We start from the raw sequence: 27,986 nt of genomic DNA, 5'->3' as shown, positions 1-27,986 counted from the left end.
CAGCAGCACATCATTGGGCAAAATAGGAGTTGCTTGTGAAATTAATACAAGAATGCAAATGTTGATTTGACAATGAAATTTTTGCAGACTTTGAGGAAGCAGCATGTCCTATAAATGGAGCTTGGCCGGGCTATGTAAATACAGTGGCTTCATGCTCTTGGTCAGAAGGAAGTGCCTTTGGCTTGAGTGATTTTCCTCACCAGTATTGCAAACACACCATCCTTAGAGTTTGAATCTAATGACTAATATGAAAGCTCAAGCCTTGAATGCACTCAGAGGAGAACCCAGATTTTTCTAGAAAAATATTTACGTTTAATCATAGATTTCCCCCTATTCAAATCCTTGGGCATCAATTCACACCAAACCATTTATATTGTTGCTTATCTGCCTAAAACTACTAAACTCTAAATCTGTAGTAATATTTCTTGAGCTCCCAGACTTTAAGCACATCAGTATTGGAAGTGAAAAGCACTCTGTAAACCAGCCTGTGAGTCTCAGCGGTTGTGCATCAATCTAGGAACCAGGAGGTCACAGTTATATTCCTGGACAAGTTTTGGGCTCAATTCCCAGTAGAGGGCATACAGGAGGCAGATAATCAGTGATTCTCTCTCATCATTGGTGTTTCTATTTTTCTTTTCCTTTCTGAAATCAACAAAAATATGTTTGAAAAAAAGAAAGAAAAGGACCCAGCAGGTCACAGCAGTCCTCCTAGCTATCCCTGCCCCCTCACTATCATTTTTTCCAGTGACAAAACAGAGGTCCATTGATGTGTACAAATCACAAAGGTATCCATTAGAAACAGTGCTTCTACAGTTATGAGGACATTTTTATGTAGCCAATCTACCATGAATCCAAGGTCTCCATTACAAAGGCAATTTCTAGATTTTCATGCCTTCATTCACCCTTATTTCAATTCACTAAAATATATCCTGAAAAAAATAATGCTTTGCTTTTAGTAGTAGCATTTTCATAAATGTCAAAGATTCATAGATTTGCTGCTAAGAAACATTAATAGATTCAATGATAAATCACAGACAGAATAAACTTAATAAGTTATCAAAACTGAGATATATGAGAAATTACTATCTCACATGCATTTACTTTTTAAAAGAAAGAATATATATATATATATATATATATATATATATATATATATATATATATATATGTATGTATAATTCTAATTAGATATAGAGGTAAGATCCCTTATGATTCTTACATTAGTGGCCAGATTTGATATATCTTAAAACTCTTCTCATCAGCCGAAACCGGCTTGGCTCAATGGATAGAGCGTCGGCTTGGGGACTGAAGGGTCCCGGGTTTGATTACTGTCAAGGGCATGTACCTTGGTTGCAGGCATATCCCCAGTAGGGGGTGTGCAAGAGGCAGCTGATCGATGACTCTCTCGCATCGATGTTTCTAACTCTCTCTCTTTCTCCCTTCCTCTCTGTACAAAATCAATAAAATATATATTTAAAAAACAAAACAAAAAAAAACCTCTTCTAATCAAAGTAATTGTTATATATTATGAAATAGGGAGGACAAAATCTTCTTTTATTCAAATTATGTTTTAAATCTTATTAAAAGTTAAATTTTATTCTCAATTGGATAAATTTTATTTATTATTTTATTTTATTTTTAAAATATATTTTATTGATTTTTTTTTTTTTTAACAGAGAGGAAGAGAGAGGGATAGAGAGTTAGGAACATTGGTGAGAGAGAATCATCAACCAGCTGCCTCCTGCACACCCCCTACTGGGGATGTGCCCGCAAGCAAGGTACATGTCTCTGACTGGAATCGAACCCGGAACCTTTCAGTCTGCAGGCTGACGCTTTATCCACTGAGCCAAACCGGTTTTGGCTCATTTGGATAAATTTTACAATAAATCACTAATGTAGAAACATAAAAATGAAAATATAAGCAACCATCTGTGAAGAAATTCTTAAAGCAGCATTTCTACAAACAACTTTGTGAAATAACTGAAGTACAGTAAAGTGCAAATCTGAAAGTGTACAATTTGATTACTTTTAAAATATGTTGACTACTACTGTTCAATCATCAACAAAATCATAGATAACAAACATATCTATTACTCCCAAAGATTCCTTATAACCTGTATAATCCACTTCTTTCCCCATCCCATTCCTAGACAATCACTGATCACCTTTCCGTTGCTGTTAGTTTGCATTTTCTAGAACATTATGTAAGTGAAATTATAAGCAACCAATAACTACTTTTCTTTCTTTTTTTTTTTTTTTGCCTGGTTTCTTTCACTCAACACATTGAATTTGTAATTTATCCATATAGTTGTATGCATCAGTTTAGAACCTGCCCATCCATTCATCTGATGGGTATCTGGGTCTTTTTTGGAGAATAAAATGCATACTCATTTGCTTCTTTCTGTAGTGTCCTTGGAAAAATTACTAGTCTCTCTGACTCTTAGTATTCTCCTCTACAAACATGTGTGTAATGTCTGTCTCATAGGTTTTACAAGGATTAAATCACTGAACACATTGCCTGACACTCAATTGCCTTACTGGTGTCAGTTATGAGGTGACACTTTCCTCCTATTAAAATGCTGTCATTCTTTTCTAATTATTTTAGTGTCCACTTGAACATTACCATAATTCAAGCCCCATTGTCTGCTCAGCAGACATAGGGCTACCAATATAGTTGCTTCTTAAAATTTCATTATTCTTTTGGATTTTATTGGCTACTATAACTGGTGACAAATTGTTCTATTGTTTACATACATGCCCACACTAGCTATGGAATGTCTACCTGCAGAATGTGAAGACAACTATCAGGCCAGGATCTGTTTCTAGAAGCTTCGAACCTGTATTTGCATTGTAAAAGTTCTATATAAAATGATATGATATGTTAATTTGTGCTGCTTATGGGGAGGAGCAGTTGAAAAGAATTATGGATTTGAGGAAGTAACTAAAGCTCTTCTAATCTACCCATTGCTACTACCAAAGTTCATTCCTTTCTCTTTGTTTTCTTTTTCCAAATTATTATTTCTTCACTGCTACTCCTTTAAATGTGCCCACATTCAATTTTCTTGTCTGGTCAAATTTTGTCTATGAAAATACTGATATAAATAAGTAAATACATAAATAAATAAATACATAAATAAATGGTGTTGATTTTCTCTTTCTTCACATTCTTTGTAAATATTATGTCCAACTAAGCTGCTGAATCTAGTTCAGTTGGCAGATGGTGATGGACAAAAGAATTTTAATGCCCCCTGTGGATATTATAAGTGGGTTTGTGTGTGTGGATGGGGGTTTGGGGGGCTAAGGTTTAGCACCATGCTAATAAGACCAAGCCAACATATTTGATAGTTATTGGGATCAGCTTGGTTTGCTGAAATGCCAATTCTTTTCACTTAAAGTTGACTTTATTGACATAGTTATTTGTTCACCAAAAAACAGTGTAGGTGGTCATATGTGGGAGTGGAGTGGATAACAGATGAAAATGTGAATAAAAAATAATATATCCTAAAGATGACTAGATGACAACATCATTTCTATATAAGGGAGATTGTATGATATTGCCATTAGTTCCTTCATAGAATTAGAAATTGCACACAGTACGGGCATGTTTCCTATGAACTTTGAAGTCCTCTGGCATGCACAGTATTGTTCAGTATTTTAATTGATTGAAACAGTTACAAAGAAATTACCTTTTTATTTATTATTCAGAAAAGTGAAGACTTTATATTTCATTTTTGTACCTAATTGGCTAACAGGTATGTGCACTCCACCCAGAGTTTTTTATGGAAAAGTACCCATTTTAAAAAATAATATGATGTTTTTTTGTTTTATCAGGGATAACACTGTAATATGCAGAAATCTACAAATTTAGATACTTCTGTAGAAACACTGAATTCCACCCGCCAAGGCACTGGAGCTGTGCAGATGAGAATCAAAAATGCCAACAGTCACCATGATAGACTGAGCCAGAGTAAATCCATGATCCTCACCGATGCTGGGAAGGCCACTGAACCTGTAAGTCAATATCCTTAACAACCAAGTTCCCTAACACAGAATTTTGTAAAGAAAAACAAAACAAACAAAAAAACAACAACACAACAATAACACGAATTAGCCTTGTTTTATTGGTTTTCCTAATGTGCATGAGAAAACTGATTTTGTAATGTATTTTATCTTGGCTACTTATAGTCATAATAATGTCCCCAGATGCCAGAGAAGAGATGAACTTAATCCAGTGATAAAGTGGATTTGGAGCTAGACCGAAGAGCACCTTTGCCTCATTTTAAGGGCCTCCACTATCATGCTTCAGTGTCATAAAAATAATGAGGTTATGTTAGCATGTGGTGTTTGTACTTCCAGATATAGCACATCACTTTGAAAAGCCAGAGGCTAAAATTAGCTAAGAATAAACCGAGACGAGAAAAAAAGTCTTTGGGAAAAAATAAAGTGACAATTTATTTCTTAAAATTCTTCCAGCAATATATGATATTGGAAATTAGGACCGATTTGGAATGAGTGAAGAGATTGAAATGGTGTGGCAATTTAAGGTTTGGAGAGGAAGCCATTTTGTTTCGATAATGTGTCATTAGGAAGATCTGAAATAAAATAGTTAGAGATGAACTCTACTGCCAATTGTGTCCCTGCCCCTGCACGCATCCTGAGCCACTAAACACACTGATTGCGATGAGTCTCCTCTGGTTAATTTTCTTCCATAATGGTGGTAACTTGCAGCTGAGGCCATAGGATGTTACAAAATTATTTATGCAATGTTAGCCACTCTTTTGGACCCCGGATCTATTTTGTTTCTCACAGTGAGAGCAAAAGCGAGAAATAGGTTAGCTGGGGACAGGCTGTGTTTTCCAGTCACCCGGCAGAAACATGTGAGCTATTAATTGTGTGTTCTGTTAATATCACAGGGACCTATGAAATATTCAGCTCCCTAACTGAGTTATTAAATGAGATAAACTTTCTGAGTAGCAAGTTACCAATTACATGTATTCCCTGTTTTTCACTCAAATTTCAAGTGCAAAATTAACCCACAATTATCTCAGGCACCTGAGAAATGTAGGATTTGAAACATTCCTTCTTTAGGTATTAAAGGCAAATTTAGCATAAAGAAGCCAATGATTATATTTTGGGAGCGAGAAATACACCCTCGGATAAGGTATCCAGAGATGCATTTTTCTTTATTTATTTCTCATTTAAAAGCATTGTCTGTGGGGAGGCGCAGCACTGCCAGTCCGACTCTGCTTTTGAACCAGCTAAAATGTTCCTCAACTATGGACTTGAGGCAATGGTTAGAGTAAATTATTGGAATCTCTATAATGTATGATCAGGAAGAACAATACCTTTGAAGAAGTTTAAAAGTTAAGTATATTTAATGATGCCTAACATATTTTATTGGCTGTGTTTAACAAAAGGCACTATGCCGCAGTTGTTTTTGACAAGCATGAAAACATCACAGCGTGAGACTGCAAAAGGAATTATGGAGAGAAATTACAAGTGATCCATCTCTCAATGAATTATCCACCTCAATAGCCCGCAGAACTCAGCTACCAATTAACACCTACTTTATTACATGTTGGGATGTACTTAATAACTTTCATGTGTTTATGCACTATTACCTTGACTGATGCCTCTTGTACAATTAGGCATAATTGGCATATCAATATGCAAAAGTTAAAAGGATTAACCCTCTTAAAACTAATGAGCATTTCTGTATCCAGCTGCTAAATGAGACAAAATTAGCATTTTTCACTTTTGGGCAGGATTTTATCATGCAGTTTCTCATTGTTGATATTACCTTGTTACATAACTTTAGTTTGGGGGTTTGCATGCTGGACTGCTGGAGAGTAAGAGTTTTCCAAAGTTAAATCAGCCATAATTATCCAAGCTTTTGTTTCCTCATTCTTCGCCTGGGCAATATGTATTCCTCGATAAGGAACAAAAATAAGTTACTTTGGGTGATGTGTGCTCAGTGCATAATTATATAAAAAGGGTATTTCAGTGAGGATATGTCATTTTACTGAGAAAACTTGGCTCAGAGATACTGTATTGAAAGCTTGCCATGGCACTAATTTTCTTTCTGTCTCAGTTCTTTTCATCTCTTTTTTTTTCCCATGCACAATTTTCTGACTAGATACTGACAGAATGTAAAGTATTTGGGCATATTTATTCAAACAAGCCTGTTAAAGATATCTGCTAAAGCTAACTAAGAACTTGATCTTTCAGAAGTGGAAGGTTGGAGTGAGGTCAAGGGGGTTTTGAACTTAGGAGAAATAGGAGAAATGTACAATATAATAAAAATGTGTGCACATGTTGTAACAGAGATACATACATTTAATCTGTACAGAAAAAATTAAAAATACTTAGAAACTATATATATATCTTATGCATCTATTAATATGCATGGATATATATGTGTGCATCCTACTTAATATGCATGGTGTATGTGTATATATGTACACTGGCATGATAATTATGCAAATATGGACTTATTAGAGTACATAATAACAAGAAACTGACATTATGTTCATAACAATTTAACTTATTACAAAAAAGTAATCAAAGGTTCTAGGTCAAATCAATTATATAATTTTGTCATTAGTTCACAAATTCATCTTCTTTATTTTGTTCAGTTATAAGTATGTTCAATACAACTGTGAGCTCAGAACACAATATAAATTTCTCCTCTATGCCTGATTAGAGCATATTTGTTGGTGTTTAAACCTAGGAGCAAAAGTTTGAAATGTCAATATGAACATTAATTCAACCCCAAGACCTGCAAATGTAGGTAAATTTACTTGTTAAATTAAACGTTTTGATTACCTAAGTGCTGCAGGGAAGCTTTTCAGTGACCAGGTATCGATACTCCATTACTATTTTATTGGGTGGTGTGCATCATTTTCCTTAAACAGCAAATAATCATTTTTATGTGGTTTATAAGATCGATGCGTTTTCAAAATTCAAAGAGGTCACTTTAGTACCTGGGGAATATTGGCAAGGGAGGAAATTTGGACATGGGAGGACATGGTTAGCAAGAAAATTGCCTATCTGTGAGCAAGATCTGGAGACCTCTGCTTGGTGGGGAAAAAATGTTCTGTGGTCTCAGTAGTTTGCTGTCTCACCCTCAGTACTGGAGAGAGCCCTCTTAAAGGTGACTGCTGTTTATTTACCAGAATGTGCTACCCACAGATGCAGAAAGCTTAGAGAGTGTAAATGGGGCAAGTGAACTGTGGCTCTTTAAGGGCTAAGAAGACTAGTATGCAATCCAGCAAATAGCTAATGCAAAAGTTTAATATGGCGTTGGTGGTTTTTGTTTGTTTGTTTGTTTGTTTTTGTTTTTGTTTTATAAGAATGATTCTCCAAACTAGTAGACATTTTAGAATAGATATTAAAGAAGAGTTTGAATAGTTGAAGTCAGGAAACTGCAGACATAGGATTTGCAGGCAGGAGTAGTTTCACTATTTCATGATGGTGGCTTAAGCAGCAACATGTATGAATATTTACCATTTCCATCTTGTACACCCCGCAGAAGTGCATTAATTCATTCATGGCCATTATGGACAGGGAAATATCTTTCTATTAGTGTTCAGATAAAGACTTAGCTTGAACTGTTGCTAAACATTAACACATGAGATTCCTTTTGCTTCTGTTAATAGTCTGGGCTCGTTCGTGTTCCTTTTTAATCTATTATAAGAAAAAAGAGGAAACAACTTTCTTTTGTTTCTTACTTCTGTGATTATAGGATACTTGCCAAAGTTGTGGCTAGCCAAAAAGGCAGACATAAAAATTGCTACTAAAAATATAAGCCTTCTGTTCAGTCGAGTTTTTGAGAAATGTTATGAGACTGTATGACTTGTCCGTGTTTACTTCAAATCAAGCTTTTCCTTAGGTTTGAGGGTTTGTTTGTATAAATTGTCCTGAAGTGGATCCTGATATTTAATTAAAATGACACTAAATCACTTTGAATTGATAAGACTTGGCATCTCAAACAAAGGTAATTGCCCGTATTGGTTTTGTGCAAAAATAGCGCCGCTTGGAAAATGTGCAGCCAACACAGACTGTCAGCTCCATTTATAGATCAATATGTGAAAACCATTGATCAGGCAGGCATGGATAACAGTAACACTTTGCATTTATTTGTTGTTTTTATACCACATTAAGGCTTACAGGATTATAGGCTTCCTAAATATTTTGACTTCCTCATAAATATATGATCTGTTGCATGTTAATTAAATGAGAGTCTACAGCCATTTCTAAAATTGTTTTTAGTTTGATGATTTCCTTTTATTGCTGTGGATTGTATGATCTGGAAAAGGATTAGTTTCCTTCTGCATAAAGATTATTAAAGCTCATTTTAATGTGTCCTACTTAATGTACGATGCGCCTGCCTTTTTGCTTTGAAAAATATGGATACAGACAATTATTTTCTCTTAGCGAGTCGCTGATTTTTTATTTATTTTTTTATTAACTGGGCAATCTCAGCACCCAGGGTAGAATTATTTTCTGACATATTTCACACGCCCGGTAGATAACGGGTCTTCTCGATTTCTCCTCATAGAATTTGTTTTCTTTCTTTTTATCTAGCTCTGTCGTACAGGCATCTGATTAAACATTATGTAGAAAATAAACTGCTCATCTCAATTAAATTCCAGACACACACAAGTATAATTTGAATTCTGTTTTTCTGATTCAACATCAAACCTTATGAGCTGTTGCTATACACTGCATCCCACAGTTAAATCTTCCTATCTCATCAATGTAAGGACAGGGTTTTGTTCCTAATCTTTATTGGACTATTGCTATGACATTTGTAAGGCATTTTGGTTTATAAGGAAAAGCTGGAGGACAGTGGTGTGCGACTCTCCATAGATCCCAGCTTCAGATATGACGAAGCAATAATGTGTCTTCCACCGCAATTTTCTTTGCCACTGAGAGGTCAATTTTGTTGAGAAATCTTTTTATATCCTCCATATACATCAGGAGTGCTGCTTTCAACAGAATACTTGGCCTTTTCTGTGATATTAAAACAATAATAAAAGAAATAAGATTTCAAAATCATCAAAAATTTTTTTAAATGAAATTCAAGGGTTACCTAAGGTACATAGGCCTCTGTAGCACAGACAAAATAGTTCATTAGCCTGTATTTTGACCTTTACATAATACGCCCCGGGTGGTGGGGAGGGGGGTGGGAAGATAAAAACACCACCAGAGATTGTTTTCCTTGTCTTCACCATCCCATGTCTTCTCACACTAAAAATCTTTAACTCTGTTTACCAAGCACAAATTGGGCTTGTCAAAGGTTCAGAAAGTTTACAGCAACACTGTAGAGCCGGTACTTCAAAGAACGAGCCCGGGCTCCCGGATTCACATACAGGGCTCGGCCTTTTCCGTGTTACCCTGAGCACAGCTGCATTGGTTATCTCCTACGGACTGAACACGGTGCTGAACGTACACGAGATGAGATATATTTTTTAAAAAGTTAGTCCTCTGATTACTCATTTGAATCCAAAACTCTAACCTTGTTAGCATCTGGACTTATTTCCATAATAACAACCCCTTCAGAACCTACAAAGTAATGAATAATTGACAACAAATGAAATGTTTTGATAGTTGTCGGCACAAAGCATGTTTAATGTTTTGTGTTGCTTCCTAGCTAATTATGTAGATGACACATTTGTCAGACCTTGACTGCCATTAGAAACGTGTTTCCAGAGGGGAGAAAAACAGGCTATTCATAGAGTAATTAACTAGAATGCTCAATGACCTGTGAGAGATTCAAATCGCTGCCAGTTCAGACATTGTTTTGTTACAGAAGCAGAGGGGTAATTAAAATTCCAAATTACAGTCCTATGATGGAGCATTTGTTTGTTGACAGTATACTCTTACCCTAGTTTGTTAATTCTTTTTTAAATTGCTTCTAATCCATTTTATAGCTTTAGGAGTTCCGTCTTTGAATTTACTGACAACTAATATTATGGCAAATTGTACTTCAGTGGAGGGCTGAGAGCCTGACAGTTTCCAGGGAGCACAAGGTGGGCGGGATAAAATAGCTCCTTCCTAACCTGGCATATCAGGTGCAGTCAGCGGGAATGCCACTGATGGGGAACATCTTGTTAAACACCGCTTTTCCAATGCTGCATCAGGGAAAAACATTCGAGGAGGAAATACGGAAATAAAAAGGAAAGCAATGATGAGCACCCAAAATGGAGAAAGAAACCTAATTTCTCAACAAGAAATGATCAGTGAAGGGGCTCTGATACCAAGAGGGGGAGAGAGGAGTTAGGGCTGAGGGTGATTTGGGGAAGGGTGTTGAGTTCAATGCTGAAGATACAACAGTCTGTAGGTAAGCTCCCGGGAGCCAAGCAAAATAAGGGCATGTTTTGCAAAAGTACCTTGCATCTCATGTGGATAACAAACTGCAGGATAATGGGGATCAACCATGAAATTTTTCAAAGAATCATTAACATAGTTTACAGATCTGGAAGGCTAACACAGCTGAAAAACTCAGCTCAAGTGAAACAGTTGTTTAGTTTACTGAAAGTGAGAATATAGTTTTATTAAAAGGACCTGACAGAAGTCACACGGCATTTGATGCAAGCGAGCTGACAGAGGCATCCAGTGAGCGTTGATTATCCCGAAGTCACTGTCAGCTAGGATTGATTTTCACTTTCTCCGTTTATGTAACGGTTCCTGTAATACAGCTGACCTCGAATCACGTTACCTTGTCATTTCTCTGCATGGATCAAGAAGAGATGAGCTGAAAATAGCTAGATACTGACCTTGAACTTGCCAGAAAAGTGAGAAGAGACTGCGGGGATTTTCTGTAGTTCACGTACAAAGATGAAGACAAACTGTTCCTCTGTCGAGTTCGCTGTAGCAGCACAAGGGGGCAGAGCAGCACTAGAGATTACAGGTAAAACAGCTTCTGCACCAGCCTGAAAGGCTCTGAAATACCACGTTACAGCCAGAGGTCTCATTTTTACATCTTAGTGTAGACATAAAGGAGAATTACTGATGAATGAACATCTTGGTTCCCCTGATATTCATAATCAGTAATCTCAAAGTGTACATTCTAATTAAAAAAGGTTACCTACTACTCTGTGTGGCAGCAACCATGCTATGCCAGTAAATTATTTGCAGTCTCTTTTTAATTCATATAATACACTTCACTCTTAAGATAACTTTGGAACCATAGTCAATATTATTAAGAGTGTTCTATAGCAAATTCCCAAGGTGATGCATGTCATTTTTTTTGGCACAGTTTTAACAGAAGATGGGAACAACCTTTTAATATTTATTAAGTATCAAGACCCCAAATTAAAATTGGATAGTATTATATGGTAATGTGAACCCACAAAGAGGTAACATGCAAGCTGAAATATGATGTCTGCCATTTGATTTATATTTGGATATACCTTGTAGATTTTCCTGTTTTAATACTTGCCTCAGTTTTCAAAAATGTCCTTTAATAGATCATCATTATAACCTTGATTAATCTAAAACACTGTAGTTGACCTGGTACTTTGCTTGCTAGCTCTTAAGGAAAATCATTGCTGTACTGATATTGAATGTTTCTTATAAGTGGCACTCCACAAACTTGCCAAGTGAAGAAGATTACTGAAGCAGGTTAAGAAACAGAAGAAGAACAAACACTGACTTGATTATGCCTCAGGTAGCAAGTGCCTTATGTAATGGCAACATAGCATCTTTGCATGTGTGTTGGCATGCTAACCTTCTGCAGTAATATGATCCTTTCTTGAATAGAATGAATTCTTTCTGTATGTTGCACACATATAAATAAATACAGTATACTGTGTGCATATACTAGTATAGTACATATATCCTATATAATAAAAGGCCAATATGTAAATTGTCTCTTCAACTGGGAGTTTGACCATGCTGCAGGGCTGGCCAGCCAACCACCTGTGGCCCCTCTCCCTGGTCGGCTCATCCCATCAGCCCTGATCAGAGTGGGTCAGCTGGAACCTGCCCATGCACAAATTTGTGCACCGGGCTTCTAGTATATCTATACATCCCTATCTTTCTCTATACACACACACACACACAAACACACACACACACACACACACACACATATATATATATATTATATAAGAGAGAGAGAGAGAGAGAGAGAGAGAGAGAGAGAGAGAGAGAGAGATGTATATGATGTTTATATATTTTAGCTCATTTTTACATTCTAGGAAAAATAACCACATACATTAAAAAGTTGAAATATCATGATTGCTTCAATTCTCCTTGTCTGCAGATTGACTCAGGGCAGTAACAATAAATTCTGAGAAATAAGAAGAATTCTCATTTGTTTCAAGGATTGAATAATAGGAGATCATTCTGTTGCCACAAATGAGGTTGAAAATATTCAGAATACCTTTATTATCATAGGGATCTATACCTAGTTTCAGCCTCAGGTAGAGAAATTAGCTTTGTGCTTCAAGTATAAGTCTTCCAACATAGGTTTCCAAGTGAGTGTGTGTGTGTGTGTGTGTGTGTGTGTGTGTGTCATAGGGGTGGGGGATGGCATGAATTGCCAGCTACAAAATTGGTGTGTCTGATTTAAGGTCTTTTTTGTTTATTTGTTTTCACCCCAAGATATTTTTCCATTGATTTTTTTTAGAGAGAGTAGAAGAGAGGAAGGGGTGGGGAAAGAGAGAGAAAAAAAAATAAAGATAGAGAGAGATAAATAGGGAGAGTAACATCAATGTGAGAGAGATCCATTGATTGGTTGCCTCCTGCATGGGCCCTGACTGGGGCTGGGGATCAAACCTGCAAACCAGGTATGTGCCCTTGATCAACTATCAAACCTGCGACCCTTGGGAAGACATTCTGACCACTTAGCAACACTAGCCAGGGCTAAAACTGATGTCTATGAAGGCAATTCTGAGGCATTCATTTAGAGCAGTGGTTCTCAACCTTTCTAATGCCATGACCCTTTAATACAGTTCTTCATGTTGTGGTGACCCCCAATCACAAAATTATTTTCATTGCTACTTTATAACTGTAATTTTGCTGCTGTTAATGAATCGTAATGTAAATATCTGTGTTTTCTGATGGTCGCGACCCACAGGTTGAGAACCGCTAGCAGGGTTGCCTAAGACCATCAGAAAACACAGTATTTACATTATGATTCATTAACAGTAACAAAATTACAGTTATGAAGTAGCAACGAAAATAATTTTATGCTTGGGGGTCACCACAACATGAGGAACTGTATTGAAGGGTCCTGGCATTAGAAAGGTTGAGAACCACTGCACTAGAGGCACACTTCGCACTCCTGCTCCTCAGAGTGTGCAGAAGGCCTCTGGAGTGTCCTCTCCCAAGTGGTAGGAGAGCCGGCCCTAATTGGTTGATTAGCGTCTGTTTCTGAGGTCAAGGCAGACATAAAGGTGCTGGCTGCAAAAACACTTCCCCAGAGTTGTTTTCCCCCTCCCTTCAGCACATAAGGCTTTTAATAAGGGACTCAGTCCCTGATGTGTTCAGATTCTGTTTATTGTTACCATCTGTTTAATTACCCTCTCAGGTTTGTGTTGGGAAGCATGAAAGTATTTCATCCAGCCTTTGAATCCCTGCGTTCCTAAAGAGATGTGGGTAAAGTGCTTGTCAGTTTTCAAAAGGCATATTAAAACCTTATCAGCAGAACCATCTCCAAACAATGCTAAGTAAGGAAAAGGCAATAATTTTTACATGAATGTGTCTTGTAATTCACAAATGTACAGTGCTACTCTCTCCCAGCCACAATGCATCTTCTCTGTGGGTAATCTCATAGGCTTCTCCTTTGAGGTGATGGATTTTTATGATTCCCATTCACTTCCAATGCACTGGCAGTAAGTTTATTGGGGAAGAGATATGGGATTTCAATTATAACAGGGCGTATGGTTGTCAGATGTCAAGCAGTTTGAAGGATAAAGTAAGAGAAATCATATACAGGGTGGGACGCAAGCAGGTTTACATTTGGGATACATGAAAAACAGAGAGTTTATTCTTGTGTTATTATTTATTAAGTATTATATTATTTTTCATACAAACAACTGTAAACCTACTTTTGCCCTATCATGTATATCCTCAGATATACAGGACAGAAAAATCTTTGGAGGAAGACAAAAAACAGACAAACAATCAAACAAAAAGACACCTCAAGAAATCCAGAGTTATTTTGTTCTTTTTCACTTTATCCTATTAATTATTATATTCTATTTTTTTCTTTTTTATTAGAGAAGAACCAGCATGTCATTTCTGGTGGCGCCTACCGTTTCCAGGGTATGGTGCATTTCCCACGTGCAAATGCCATTGATAACAAGTTAAACTGACTGATGCAGACCTCTCACCCACTATGTCTAAATTATTTTATTTATTAACATTTGGGTGCAATAAAACCAACATCAAATGAAACAAAAACAAATTTGGATGTTTAAGTTTCAAAATGTTTTAGATGCCTGACTCCGAAAACCAAAATATACGAATTACCAGGTGATTTTGCTTTCTAAATAAAACAAAGAAGCCAAATGACTGCTAATGTTTTATTTATTTACTTATTTATCTTTTAGGATGTGATTTTAATAAGTGAGCCACACTTTCCCCCCTGAGATGGCAAGATGGTATTAGATTAAGAATGACTTTGGGAGCGTTCAGAAATGGTAGTCTTGCTGTTAAATGGGTGCCCTTCCACAGTATCATACACATAACAACATAGATGTTGTTTTCTCTGTATCCCTCTGTGTAGAAACCAGTGCTGTTCATGCCACATGATCTTACATCATTTCTGTATGGAAGAGAAATAGTGATGACACTATCTTTCCTCCACTACTTTTGGATACCTGACCTGCTTTCTTTCCCACAGGCTAAAAGGAAGCTACGGTCTTCATATTTCCAATAAGAAGAGACATGTGTCTCCTTGCATTGCATTGTCTTAGCTCATATCATAGAGCACAGAGTGACCTGACAAAGGGAGACAGGAAGCAAAGTGACAGTTTTGTTTGCTCAAATATAAATGCCAACATCAAAACAGGGAGGCAGTCCTAGAGGCCCACCGCCAGATCACAGGAATTAGCAAGAGCTGTTCTGGACTCAAAATGTATTCAAGTCATAGTCTATAATCAGCAGTGAAAGAAGAAGGAACAAATAGGCTTTGTTCAGGTAGCACAAACTGAGGGTAACTTCTGTTTTCAAGATCCATGAGAAAGTGATTGTGGCTGATACATGATAATACATCACCCACTGTGGTCTTACCTATTGATCATAGCCTGACAATGGGTAACCTTTCATGGCAACTTCTTCTTTTACCATGAATTATTGACAGTGTTAATGCCAATAAAGCATGATCAGATAGATGGGAAAGAAGTTTATATTCCTGGATGTGCTATCCTTAACCTCCATAGTTTAAAAAAAAAGAGAAAGAAAGAAAGAAAGAAAGAAAGAAAGAAAGAAAGAAAGAAAGAAAGAAAGAAAGGGAAAGAAAGAAAGAAAGAAAGAAAGAAAGAAAGAAAGAAAGAAAGAAAGAAAGAAAGAAAGAAAGAAAAAAAGAAAGAAAGGGAGGGGAAAAAGAAGGAAAGATAGAAGACATTTTTCTTCTGTCTTGAAAATACTAATGAATAACTTTTATTTTCACAGTTTATTAATGTGACATCCTTATAATTCTCACATACAACTTATTTTGGATAGTACAGAACTATGTTTAAATTAATTTTATAATTATTATTTTTACCCTAATGTACTCTATCTTATATAATACAAACCCTTGGAAATGTTACTCTAATGGTATGCCCTGAGGTCCCTGTATTAATCATTTCCTGTTCACTGAGTGATCATCACCCCAATCCTGCCTCTGTTCCTTTAAGGATTCCCAAAGTGGGAAGGAAGGCAAGCAGATCAACTACTTTCATACATTCATTCATTAGGTCATGCTTTTATTCATTTAGCAGATATTTATTGCCATCCATTATATGTAAGAACCTGCTTTGAAAGCTGAGGACACAAAACAGAAAGATTCTCTGTCCTGTTGGAGGCTACAATCAAGAGAGGTTCACTCCTTATCCTGGGATAGCCCAGGTTGAGCCCCTTAGCTTCCTAGACCTCATCATTGTCTCTGCCTGTACCTCCTCACTCTCAACAATAGTATTAGCAACATGCACTTTACTTTATGTCACGAATATTGTACACAGAGTTTAAAATTGGCCTGTGAAATAAATAAAAAATTTTCACTCTTTCTTCCTGTAGATGGATTTCTATGGGTTGTAAATCTCATATAATTTTTTTATAAATTTTAAATTTTGGGATTTCTACCTTTTCTTAACCTACTTTAGACTCTCTTGTCTCCTTTGACATAACCAAGTTATTAAAATACTTTCTTTGGTAACAAGTCAAGGTGCAAGTATTTTTTTATTCATTTTATTCATTACTCATTTTTATTCCCCCTTCCTTAGTCTTGATGAATTTATGATAAAATTTTAATTGAGTCAATTTTTAAATTCAAATTAAAATGTTAGTATGTTTGTTTACCATCTATGACTGCTTATGCTTTCAAAATGAAAACTGCCCAACTTAGACATCTACAGAGCATGTAAAATTTTCACCAAGTTCTTGACTATTAAAAAATATTTATTGTATATTTGCTGTTGGTGTCTGGCAGAACATTGTCCTCCAAGGAGACTTGTGGAATTTTTGTGATGTTGATTGTGGAAACAGTAACCTAATTTACAAAATCTATGTAAGTAGTCCTTATCATTAGTGCTATTCTTGTCTATTTAAGAAGAGCTTGCCATCACAGCCCTTAAAACGAGTTGCTGCCCATGACCAATGTGCACCTGCACTGAAGCAAGGATGACAGCACTGTCCCTGAAGCAAAGAGCAGAGCGCATGGGCTCAGCTGGCAGGATGAGCTATCCTGAGAAATAAAGAAAAACAAAGGAGAAAACAAATTTTTTGGAGGGTAATTTCTTCAAATTGAATAAACCAACTAGGGCCACAATACAGTAAAGCCCAGGTATTGGAATGAACCAGTTTAAAGATTTAGCTCTGCCTAAGGCAAGCTGATTCTCAGATCTTTGGGGTTACCTGACCATGCACAAAATAGGTTTTTTTGAGGCCACACAATTCCCTATTTCTCTCAAGTATGTGTAATTGGTGAGCAGTTTTGCTATGATTATGGACAAACAAATGCAGATCAGATTCTGGATGCATAAAGAGAAAACTAATTTGCATCTTTTGACTATGAACCTGAGCTTCTGTCTACTCCTCTACTTTTAAATTCTGAAGCCCCCAGTTCCTACCTGACAGCTTAGCTGAAACTTGCCTTGCTTTCCAAGATCCATGCTTCCCAAGATCAGCAACATGCACCTAGAATTCTGATATTTTTTTTTACCTGTATTGCAAGACTTGTTTAAAAATAATATTGATTTTATATGAGTTATTTACACATTAAACAGTGAGGCTAATGGGTCTATAACAGGAGTTGCTATCCAATGACTGACTCAATTTTGTCCACAGTATCTTTTATTTCATTGAAATGGTGTTTTTAAATTTATTTGGGGTTATGGTGTCTTCATCAATTTATGCAAAATCATTGGCCCTGAAGACATATGAGCTTGTAATCTTAAAGTTATTTCTTTGACTTCAGGTGAGAGTGAACTGTGGCAAGTCAGAAGATGACAATTGTTAATTATAAACTTGGAAATTTAGAAGATGACAGTTGTCAGTCATAGATTTGGAAATGTAGTCTCTATCACATTTTAGTGACAGTGTAAAAGCAGTCTGTTATGTAACTAAATATGAATAACTTTCTTATTAAGATTTTCTCATTTGGGTTTTATTTCAATTTTAGACTTTTACATTATTATAAATTAACAAACATCTTGCTGCCTTTTAGACAACACTAAAAAAATAACTGTGATTATCTATGGTAATGGTGTTTTCTTGTCACCAAGTTATAAATATTCTGTTTATTCTGGGTTGTCTCTGATTTAACTTTTGTGGGTTTTGTTAAATAGTTCTAAAAACTTTACGCAAAGCAATTTTGTATGTGATGAAGCAGTGCACCTCTAAATCTTTAAAAAAGAGTCACACCAGGTCCTTAAAAATGAAGAATGGTGCTATCGAGCAGTTCACAACATTATACAACATTTAAGTCAACTTAAATTTGACTAATCATCGTAGTACTTATCATTTGCTTTACATTTTTTTTAAGTTAAACTTAATTTGAAGACTTGAAAACTTTGGTAGAAATTTGTATTTAGCTTTCAATTGACATGTACTAGTAGCATCTATAAGAAGTGAAACAGAAAAGTAAACACCATCAGAAGTTGTGTGCCTTTATGGAGTGAGGATAGGTTCACACCAGGAAGAAAAAACTCCATTAAACAAAGATCAATGGATTCTCAGAAATCTCTAGAGTTGGATCATGCATGTTGAATTGACCTAAAGATGTGTTTTATTTGGCCTAGATAGTGTTTTTTTCCTTCTTTCTTTTTAATTGAGCAGACATTTTAATTTAGCACTGTGAGTTTTCACATAAAATTTTGTATATGTGACATCTTTCAAAATACCCAGAAATGCAGGCGTTGCTGTTCTGGCTCCCCAACGAGCAGGTAATAAGCAGCTGCAGGTAAATAGCCATTGCCCAGTGTAGTTCACGACTGGGTCAGGCCACCCACCTGACATTGTACCTGGCAATGTCAACTGCATTACCTATCTCAGCCTTTTTTACAAGCCTTCTGAGGACAGAAAGAAGCTGAGTTGTCATTCAGATAATTTCAAAACTCGTGTCAGCCTTAGTATAGAACTTTTCCAAGTTGCTCTGCTAGGTGGGATAAGGTTTTTAAATAGGAAAAAGCATACACACACACACACACACACACACACACACACACACACACACACACACAGTTTATATATATGAAAAATAGTTCTTTTATATATCCGAGTGGTTATTACATAAGTGAAACTTTGTAAAACTGTATCCTTTGCTGATTCCCAGAGACACTAATTAGTGCCCCTGTGGTCCACAAATCTCCAGTGACAAATCAAAAATTCAGTCATGGGGAGATGTGGCAAGCCTCTGTCCCTGAAGTGCCCCTGCAGGTTCAATCAGAACTGTCATTGGTGAGTATGATAAAGAGGCTGCAGTGCCCTTGTTTGTTAGCTATATGTTTGATATGGGTTCAGTGTTTTGTCCAGAAACATTCGATTCTAGCCAGTATAATTTTTGGCATTATAAACCTAAAAGTATATAAATAACTTCCTCAAGTACATCTACATGTTACCTCCAAAGTGCTTTTGCCATCCTTGGGAGCAAATAGGAACTTAGTGATTATGAACATGAACTTCTATTGGGCAAACCTGGGAGGAAATTCTGGCTCTACTTTTTACTGTACTATGTTACTTTAGAAAAATTTTTTGATGGTTTTGGGCCTTCTTATTTACACTTTAAAATGAAAATAAAATAATAGTACCTGTAGACTAATGAAGGATAAAGGAGATAATGTATGTAAGTATGATACCAGAGTACATAGAAAGCATTCAAAATTGTATAAAATATTATTATAATTATGCTATCCATTTATATAAAGTCCCTTTGGCAAGCCTAGCTCTGTTGCCTTAAGTTGCCCCATATGCCCCTCTGCCATTTGACCATCACCTTTCAACAAATCAGCTCCCAATACTCACTATTTTGACCCAAATCACTCTGAACTCTTACTCAACCTATTCCTGTCTTATTTCAGCTTCTGATTCTTAGATGAGCAGTCTCTAAAATTGTTCATGCAGTAATGCTTGCTGGCTTCCATCCTCAGCCAGGACTCACAGCTCTTACTGTAATACAAATGTTTACCATTTGGGGCATTTCCTATGGACTTGGCACTGTGCTAAGTACTTAAACAGAGAAGATAAGGCCTCATACCAACAAATAAATGCCATAACTGCGATGTGAGCCCAAGGATGTCTGATGCCAAAGCCCAAGCTTTGGTCATTGTGAGCCACAATCTGTATTATAGATCCTCAGCCCTGGAACCCTACCCTAAGCCTCTATGATGACATTCTGTTATGTTCCTCCTGGCCCAGAGAACAAGTAGGAATCAGATGTATACTCTATTTCATGCTAATTAAAATTATATTCTACTTTAAAGAACCAATTAAAACTCAATCATCTATACAACATTTTCTCTGAATGGCCTTTCTCTCATCTGAACTGATAGAGCAATTATTCATTTGATTAATTATGTAATTATTCATTATTTCAGCTTTCGTGTATCTGTTTTATTTTGAAAATGTCTTACCCTTCATTATAGTTGTGCAACTTTTAATATTTTTATATTATATATCCCCTACTTAAGTGAAAATTCCTTAAAATCAGATATCAAAGCCAACCTCAACTGAACCTGGCTAAAAATTAACTTGTTATGTATGTGTGTGTGTTTTTTTTTTAATTTAATGTACTTTAAAAAGTTAAAAATATTATATGGCTAGTAGCACCTAATGATATATCTTCTAGTTTCAGAGGGAGAAAAACATAAAGTAAGAAAAAATTAGAATCTAGAAATATCTCATAACTAAGGACATAAAAAATAAATTGAGGGGGATAAAACACCAATAGTCCATCTGTGCTTCACCTCATGACCATGAAGTAACCAATGCATCCACCAAAAATGTAATAATTAGCTAATCTCTTTCACTCTCTGGCTATAATTCAAAACTCATGGGGAGTGTGCTACCCAAAACTAGGCAAGACTCCCTCTACTGTGCAGTGTTATTTTCTGAAAGGCAGACTTCTGTTCCTCTTTATCCTTCCCCAGCTTTCTATATCCACTCAGAGATCAAAATTCCCAGAAAACAGCAAGGTAAGGATGGTAGGGAAATGAAGTGGGAATTATAGTAACCACAAGTATATTGCTAAAGATGGAGCTGGAGTTCAGGAGCACCAGTAGAAGGCCAGGTTGGGACTTATATATATATATGCCAATTGCATCAGAGAACAAGGTAGGAAAGCTAAAGATGATCCCACCTGTATCTAGTAAAACTATGCTAGGTAGTCTTTTTTTTAAATATTATTTTTATTGATTCTTTTAAAAATATATATTTATTGATATTTTTTTACAGTGAGGAAGGAAGAGGGATAGAGAGTTAGAAACATCAATGAGAGAGAAACATCAATCAGCTGTCTCCTGTACATCCCCTACTGGGGATGTGCTCACAACTAAGATATGTGCTCTTGACCGGAATCGAACATGGGACCCTTGAGTCTACAGGCTGATGCTCTATCCACTGAGCCAAACCAGTTAGAGCTTTTATTGATTCTTAGAGAGAGAGGGAGGGAGAAGGAGAAAGGGGAACATTGATCAGGCATATGCCCTGACCAAGAATTGAGCCCAAAATCTCTTGGTGTATAGGGTGAAACCCAACCAACTAAGCAACATTGGCCAGGGTTATATTAGGTCGTCTTGTTGACTAAAAATTTGATGGATAACAGAGCTTATCAAACTGCTCTCAAGTTGTACCCAATTCCAATAGGGAAAGTTAGCCACCTATCTGGATAGTGAATTCAGTTGAGAAATGATCACTTGACCTGTTGTAATTATTACAGATTGTATTTGGCCTATGTAACAGCAAAGTGGACATGCTAGCTTAAATGAATAACAGGTTTAAAATTTTTGTAGGAAGTACCCAGCAGATGCAGTGTTTGGCTAAACAATAAATCAAAGACATGGGCTTCTCTCTTTCCACTCACCATCTTCAGAATGTGGTTTATTTCCTGTTGCTGATCCTCTCATAGCCAGCAGATGGCTGCTTTACCTTTAGCATTTCAGCTGCATTCCAGGCAGGAAAGAAGACAAGCCAAGGGCAAACAAGCTGAGCCTATCTATCCTCTTTAAACAACTTCCTTGGAAAAAACATTCAGTGATTTCTGGTTATATCTCATTGTTTAAAACCATGTCATCACATTTAACTTCAAGTAAGACTTGAAAATGTAAGTTTTAATTAGGATACTTGCTGCTATAAGCTAAATATCAGACAGAGCTAGAGCTAATAAAAGATCAGAGTTAAATGAAAAAGTATATTAAGAGTAAGGTGGGAATGGGTGCATTTATTAGATTATGCAACACTTTGTAATCCTATATAATAAAGAGGTAATATGCAAATGAACCATCACTTCAACACACAAGATGGCCACCTCCATGTGGTAAAAAATGGCCACCCCACTGTGGACACAAGATGGCCATCACCAGATGGCCAGCAGATGAAGGCAGTTGTGGGCAATCAGGCCAGCAGGGGAGGGCGGTTGGGAGGGACCAGGCCTGAAAGGGAGGGCAGTTGGGGGTCCCAGTCCTACAGGGGAGGGCAGTTGAGGGCAACCAGGTTAGCAAGGGAGGAAAGTTAGGGGCGACCAGACCAGCAGGGGAGGGCAGTTAGGGGCAATTGGGCCAGCAGAGGAGCAGTTAGGTATCTACCAGACTGGCAGGGGAGTGGTTAGGGGATGATCAGGCTAGCAGGCAGAAGCAGTTAGGGGTAATCAAACAGGCAGGCAGGGGAAAGGAGAGAGAGAGAGAAAGAAACATCAATTGGTTGCCTCCATGAATACCTGACTGGAGATTGAACCCACAACCTAAATATATGCCCTGACTGGGAATCAAACCCACAACATTTTGGTGTATAGGATAACACTCTACCCAACTGAGCCACCTAGCCAGGACAGGAATGATATGGATTTGACAAGGTGAAATGTCAAGGGGTGAAGTTTGATTGTGAAAAGTGTGAGATTTCACTAGAACAGAGAAGTAAAAATGTCAAGGGGACAATCAATTTTGGAACTCAGAAAATTGATATGCCCTGGAGATAGCATTTTGATGCCTCAACCAACAGGTGATATTTAATGCTACAGAAACAGCCAAGATCCCATTGCAACAAAGTATAGACATAAAAGAAGGCTCAGACCAATAAAGGAGTTGAAAGAGTGACTAGACAGTTGAACAAAAATATAGCATAAAGTTTAAGAATAAAGGGGTGCCTGAGAAAACTCAAATTAAATATATATATTTCACTTAAGTGCCTGTAGATTTCACTACTTTAAAAGTGAAAATATTTGATAGTAGTTGAAAATGAGGTGAAACTAGTAAGTCTAATTTTGGTATTTTGAACTAAAGATATAATAAAAACAGGACTTTGTATCATGTGTGAGTATTTAAAATATAATTTATAGTCATATTTGAATATGCATGCATACATAAGCAGTATTTATCCAGATACATTTGAATGTATGTTCTGATAAATATCTAGATATATATGTTTTAAATACTTTTCTCCTGGAAGAGCAAAATTTATTTTGCCCTTTTCCCATAAAAAGCGTCAGATTCTGGATCAAGAGAAGCAATCTCTCATTGCAACATCACAAGTCCGAATGTCTGAAAAATGATAGATAGTTTCAATATGCAAAATAAGTGTTCAAAGATAGAATCAAAGGGCAAACATCAAGTTAAAGAAATAAAATACACAGAGGTAATATCAAAAGCTATAAAACTTTAAAAATACTCTAATTTTACCTTGAGTTAATTGAGTAAATTCTTTTGTATTTTATTTTTCATTTACAGTTTGCCTCAGGATAAAATGATAAACTCTATTAATCAGAAAAGGTTAATGGCATATTATTTATTTGGTAGATTGATAACAGCCTCTGACCATGTGGTTTGCAACTTCTGTCCAAGTGGACTATTGTACCTCAGCAGCAGCTCACATGAAAATGTCAACTGTGTGTTTGATTTTACTCACTTACAGAAAAAATCCCAAAAGGTACATTATCAGATAATGGAATGTGTAAAATTAATCGTTTTTCAAGGGGTCTTTTTCAGTTTTATTCTCCTTGGTGGAATTCCCTTCCCAATTTGGCCCTCATATATGCATTCTCTTATTGGAAGATGTGTTTGTGGCAACTGTACTAAAGCCCACTTTAAGTCAACTCACATTTATCAAACAATTCCCTCTCACCCAAGTATTCCCAGCGTAGTCACTACTTGCAATTCTCCTTTATTTGTACTCTCCGTTTGTACCTGGTGAATTCTATATTATATTAATTCATAAACCCAGCTCTGCCAGACTCCCTACGGTTACAATTATTACAACTGAAGCGATATCTCTCATATTGATCTTCAACCAGAACTTCTTGTCCTGAAGCTTTTGTTTCACATTAAGGCACTAATGATAGCCTCGGCCAAATGAGCAGCTTAATAGTCACCAAAAGCTGAATGAAAAGACTTTGATCATCATCTTTGAGAGCACTGTATTCCAATAGCTTTCCCATCCATATTTGGCAAGCACTATCAGACCTTTTAATTTTTAAAGAAAAACAAAATGTTATTTTTTACAAAAAAAAGTCTTCGTTTTTTGTGTTTGTTTTTGCCAAGTAATGTTAGCCCTATGCATTTTATTTGTCCTTCAGGTCATACACGGACTGCTTGCCTAAGCATTGTTTTTAATATTATGATTTTTTTTCAATATTTTTATTTTCTTACTATAAGAACTGATTGTTATAAGTCCAGTTGAAATAGTAGAAATTAGAACATACTTTAGAGTGCTTATTTGATTTATTTGTTAAAAGGATTGGTATAAATTAATAAGTGTAGTCTCCCCCTTGTCTGGAATGATGAAGGAATTACTTCATAGTTATTTCATATTCATATCTCCTCCTGGAAAAAGTAGAATAATGACTCTATAATGAAACTCTTATACAAAAACACAATGTATCCTGAAAAAAATTAACAATAATTTTATACTTGATCAAGTGGGGAAAAATATCTCTTTGGGTATTAATTAGACATATGAACACTATTCACTTCAGTACTAAAAAAGTAATAACACTATGGAGACTTTTCATATCCAAGTTTTAAATCAATTTTATATTGTAGACTTTTAATTTTCCCTGGGATCCTACAGTTGCATAATTTGAAAATGGACACATTGTAGTGGCAAATTTATGCATACATAGAAAGAAAACTAGAGAGGGTTAAATAATATGAAGTCTAAAATTTTATGGGTCATTAGCTCTCTAATGCATCTCAAGGGCTCCCAAACCAATGGATTGAGAGACTTGGGAAGCCCCTACTCTGACCTGAGTGAAAGAAATGAAGAAGAACATAAGTATTTCCAAGGCTTGATGCTATTATAATATTCACAGAAGACTAATTTGAAAATGTATTAACCACATAGTAAGTTAAGGCCCATCACAGATCAAAAGCTAAGTTTGGGGACAGGAAACAGTTAATGGAAGTAACTGGCAGATATTCAAGGAGGAAAGACTGAAGGAGAGAAGGCTGGAATGGAAAATTACCTGATAGCCTTTTTAAAGGGTGTGGTTGGCAGAGATCCCTATAATAATGATCTGCTTTCATTGGTGTTTCTTCCCTTAGGAGACAAATGCTTAAAATCTGAAAGCTCCCATGTCTCCATGGATATGGAATAGGCTTCAGCAGAGACAGAGGGAAGAAGAATTATCCTCACTACTTTTATTCTAACAACACATCTTGTGGTGGAAATGCTCTGTAAAGTCATCTTCAGATGCCACTGTAACTCTTTTATCCTTTAAGCTTCTTTTTTGGATTTAGAAATCTGTGCAATATTTTTAAGGAGACCTCTCTAACTACTGCAAACCGCCACTATCACTGGGGGCTTGATGGATGATAAACTTGAAATTCCAACCTAATAATAGATGTAATTTTAGTAGAAAAATAAAGTCAAATTCAAGTTTGTAAAATCAGAAAATATTTTATTTGAATAGTATAAAAATAATATAATAAAATAATATGAAAGAAATTAATATTTTACGATGCATTAAAAATAAAATGCGTATTATTGTCTAGAGGAAACTTTTTTTCTACAGTTAGCAAATTTCAAGATAGTCAAGGCACTGTGAAGCTTGAACACAATTGAGTTCCTATATCTTAAAAAGTTCCTTCATACAATGAACTGATTGCATGAGAAAGAGAGATAACTTCATTCCCTTATGTAAAATACTTCAGGATGCTTTTGTCACACAATTATATGTATTCACAGAGAGTATTTTATATTGATGGAAAATGTTGAGTGGGCAATAATGGAAAATTTTTCTATTCACCTATACTATAACAGTTTTATAATTGCCATTTTCAAAAACAAGAAAATTACTCAAGAAGTAAAATCTATTACTTGGTTAATTTAGGTTATTTGCCTCACATTATTAAAAAATAAACTGTAATTGATACTTATATGCAGAAGATATGCTATTAATAATCTAACTACTAGATATTCAAAACAAGTTTGGGCATTGGCCAGCTGGTTAAAATTATTATAGGATGGCAAAGTAAATCTTTCTCTTTCCTTCTCTATTACTTAACATTAAATGATGAAAACCAACTAACAAATAGGAAAATCTATATAAAAATAAACCTGTACTAGTCACCCTTTTGTGTGCAAAGATAGATACCCAATTTTAACTAGCTTAACTAGAAAAGAAAAAGAAAACATATTGGCATTCATAGCATGTATTAGTTAACAATTGTGTATAATAAGCCATTCCCAAATGTTTATTTAACTCACAAATCTTAAGTGTGGGCAGGACTCAAGAAAGGCTCATCTCATTGGCTGGGGAAGCTCAATGTAGGCCTGAAGGCTTTACTTCCAAAATGACTCACTCACATGGCTAGAAAGTCAGTGCTACTATCTTCTGGAAGCCCAGCTGTGGCTGAGGGTTGAGGGGGTGTCTGGGACTCTGTTTGCTTTTGCATGGGCATTCATGGCCTGCTTCATCTTCTTCACAGCATAGTGACAAGGTTATAAAAGTTTAGTGTCTCAAGAGGACCAGATGAAAGTTGTCTGAACTCTATGTACTGGTTTTAGAAGTCATATATATAGTGTCACTTTGGTGGTAGTCACAGGCCTCCTAAATTAAAGAGAAGGGAATATAAATTCTTACTTAGAGGAGTGTCAGTGTCACGTTGTAGTAAGTACTTGTGGAATGGAGATCTCATAGACACCTTAAAAAAACATAACCTGGCCAGCATGGCTCAGTGGTTGAGTGTTGACTATGAACCAGGAGGTTGAGGTTCAGTGCCTGGTGTGGGCATATGCCTGGGTTGTGTGCTCAATCCCCAGTAGGGGGTGTGATTTTCTCTTATCATTGATGTTTCTATCTTTTTCTCCCTCTCCTTTCCTCTTTCTGAAGTCAATAAAAAAGGTTTAAAAAAATCTGCCACATAATCAAAATTTAGAATGTCTTCTCCTTTATCATTGCTTACTTTCCCTCTCTATATTGTTTCTTTCTTCCCTGCCATACACAATTTTTCTACATTAACTAGGTTAGATGAGAGCTGGCAGTTCAGATGCTTAGAGTGATGTATTGGGGAAGAAAAAGGAGTTCATCAACATTATCCTGAGCCAGAAAAATACCAGGAAAAAACTCTAATTGGCTTTGTTTGGGTCACAAAACTATTCTTAGACAATGCCTGGTCCAGTTGGGTATGGAATTAGGCCTTAAAAGTAATGCTTATGGTTTGTATAGTACCACCAACATTATGTCATTAGATTAGGAAAGACTATCCCTACTATCTCCAAAAGAAATTGTATTCAGGACTAATTCACTGTTAAGATTTGACTGTAGAAAGAGGCTTTTGCATTTTTCTATCTTTTATTTTCTCTTATATATTCATTTGCTCATTCACTCATAAATTTGTGCATGTGGATCTTACAGGCAATGTTCTCAAAGGGTGATCTAGGGATCCCTGGGGCTTCTTCACTTTTTCATGGGGTCCCAAAGATCAAATTGATTTTTTATAATTTTAACTCTTATTCTCACACAAGAGTTACAGCGAAGTCTTTCAGAGACTATGTGACATGTGCTATCACAGGTTAAGTGGAGAAGCAGATGTAAGATTCCTGCTGTGTTTTATTAAGCCAGTCATTGAAGATATTTGAAAAAATATATAAACCAAAATCTCTCTTTTCATTACATTGTTCTT

General features: G+C 36.1%; 1 protein-coding gene across 1 annotated transcript in view; it reads left to right on the top strand.

Annotated features, from left to right (window-relative positions):
- ARHGAP15 (Rho GTPase activating protein 15) overlaps positions 1–27,986 on the top strand; it is a 622,919-nt gene that overhangs the window by 23,468 nt on the left and 571,465 nt on the right. Inside the window, exon 2 of the mRNA XM_036422005.2 lies at positions 3,832–4,011. Within this exon, the coding sequence (XP_036277898.1) occupies positions 3,847–4,011 (165 nt within the window). The 5' untranslated portion in view covers positions 3,832–3,846. The remainder of the gene's footprint in view (positions 1–3,831; positions 4,012–27,986) is intronic.

Source organism: Pipistrellus kuhlii, unplaced genomic scaffold, assembly GCF_014108245.1.
Source record: "Pipistrellus kuhlii isolate mPipKuh1 unplaced genomic scaffold, mPipKuh1.p scaffold_m20_p_7, whole genome shotgun sequence".
In the NCBI taxonomy this organism is placed as follows: domain Eukaryota; kingdom Metazoa; phylum Chordata; class Mammalia; order Chiroptera; family Vespertilionidae; genus Pipistrellus; species Pipistrellus kuhlii.
This window is presented reverse-complemented; position numbering and strand designations above follow the sequence as displayed.